Source organism: Limulus polyphemus, unplaced genomic scaffold, assembly GCF_000517525.1.
Source record: "Limulus polyphemus unplaced genomic scaffold, Limulus_polyphemus-2.1.2 Scaffold2868, whole genome shotgun sequence".
Classification (NCBI taxonomy): domain Eukaryota; kingdom Metazoa; phylum Arthropoda; class Merostomata; order Xiphosura; family Limulidae; genus Limulus; species Limulus polyphemus.
The window spans coordinates 113,223-114,903 of NW_013668478.1; the positions used below are offsets into that span (position 1 = coordinate 113,223).

The 1,681-nt window shown below is 30.7% G+C and overlaps 1 protein-coding gene across 1 annotated transcript in view; it reads right to left on the bottom strand.

The window, feature by feature from the left end:
• Positions 1–714: 714 nt before the first annotated feature.
• The window catches only part of LOC106468091 (activating transcription factor 3-like), a 6,468-nt gene continuing 5,501 nt past the window's right edge, over positions 715–1,681 (bottom strand). Inside the window, exons 2-3 of the mRNA XM_013928495.1 lie at positions 1,059–1,166; positions 715–879 (exon numbers count right to left, since the gene is read on the bottom strand). Coding sequence (XP_013783949.1) covers positions 715–879; positions 1,059–1,166 — 273 coding nt within the window. The remainder of the gene's footprint in view (positions 880–1,058; positions 1,167–1,681) is intronic.

Below are 1,681 nucleotides of genomic sequence, written 5' to 3' on the forward strand. Positions count from 1 at the left end.
TTTGACGTTGTAACAGTTTTAAACCAGACCAGAAGGCGGCTTCAGGATGAAGTCCAAAACGTCATCGTTATAGTAGGAAGAATAAACAGATGAATATTTTTCCATAGATAAGATAACAAGCATATAATTATTTGCTTTAAATTCAATATCATGCTCATCAGTATTGTTGAGCTTTTATAGTATTGTTGTGCAATGTTAATTCATGGCCCAAACTAAAAAAAAAAACTTAATTTGAACAGAACAAAATTTTACATACTGCTTCAAGCTATGATATCTAATTAATCATTTTCTTACCGGGATAGTAAAATCGTCTAGAAAGTACAAAATTAAATTATTTGAAACCCTATGTAATGAAGGAAAGGTTAAAAATCATAAGCTAATTATTAACCACTATACATTCTAAAAATATAAATGATTCCAGAGTGTTCAAAAAACGTGCTCTAATATTTAGGAAATTCGTTAAATACTTGAGGTTAGTAAAGAAACAGTAAAGAATAAAAGTATAGAAAAGCTGGATATTAAAACACATTATATATGTAGCAATATACAATATACATGGATGTGTTCATACAATTGCATAATTTCCCAAAGAAGGAAACGTAGATCCTTAAACGTCATCTGTCAATAAGATATATACAAAGTAATAACCTAGAGATGTTCTCCCCTTGTCTCACTAACTATTTGAATATCGTATATATTCAACCAAGTCTCGATTTATTGGTGATGTTGAGGGTATCCAACCTGCAACTGTACGTATGATCTCTGAGGAGCAGAGCAATGATGACCGTGTAAAATCTCCGTTAGATGTCGCTTTTGTTCTTCAAGTTCCTGAATTTCCCTTCTAAGAGCAGAGTTATCAGTTTCTAGATGGTCCGATTCCTGTAGAGAGAAATTAAATAACACTTGTCAGAATTTCTTGTAACGAGATTATATATACTCTTGGTATATAACTATTTGTTTTTAAATAAAAGTCAGTAATACATAAGAATAAGAACCATGAAGACATGAAGAGTATTTCTTTCTTTCTTTTATGCAGTTTCTGATATGTTAGTACTTACAATGGCCAACCACTGAGTTCGTTCTTTTTTTTTGTATCGACACTTCGTGGCAGCGACCTTGTTTCTTTCCCGTCGTCGCCTCCTTCTTTCTTCATCTTCTGGCGTTATCTATAAAATCGTTTGCTTTAAATCTAAAATCTAAAACATTTAGAATTTAATATGAAAATGTCAACTGTTTTTCAGCTAACATAAGAATGCGAATCAGTTGAAAACAAAGAAGTTAAAAAGTTAACCGTACATTAATGAACGCGAAAGCCTATTTTATTTGTCACATTACTACTCTATACCTTTGTTAGTTGTAAGACGAAAAGCTATTAACAAGTTTGAAAAAAAAAAAGAGATATATTTATCTTTTGAGTAAACGCACACACACATAAATCGAGAGGGTCAATCAAACTATTTTGAATTAAATATTGAATCACAAATGAAGCAAATGTATATACTGTATATATATATATATATTGTAATGAATTTATTGTTTCATATTTGTTTGAATATCAACGTTTGTTGAGATTAGGTTTGTATTTGAAACCTAGCATAGCTTGTAGTGTTAAATATATCTTGTGAAACTCTCGCCTATTCTCCAAAGTTGTAGAAGATTCTCGAGAGTAGGAATCAGCAAT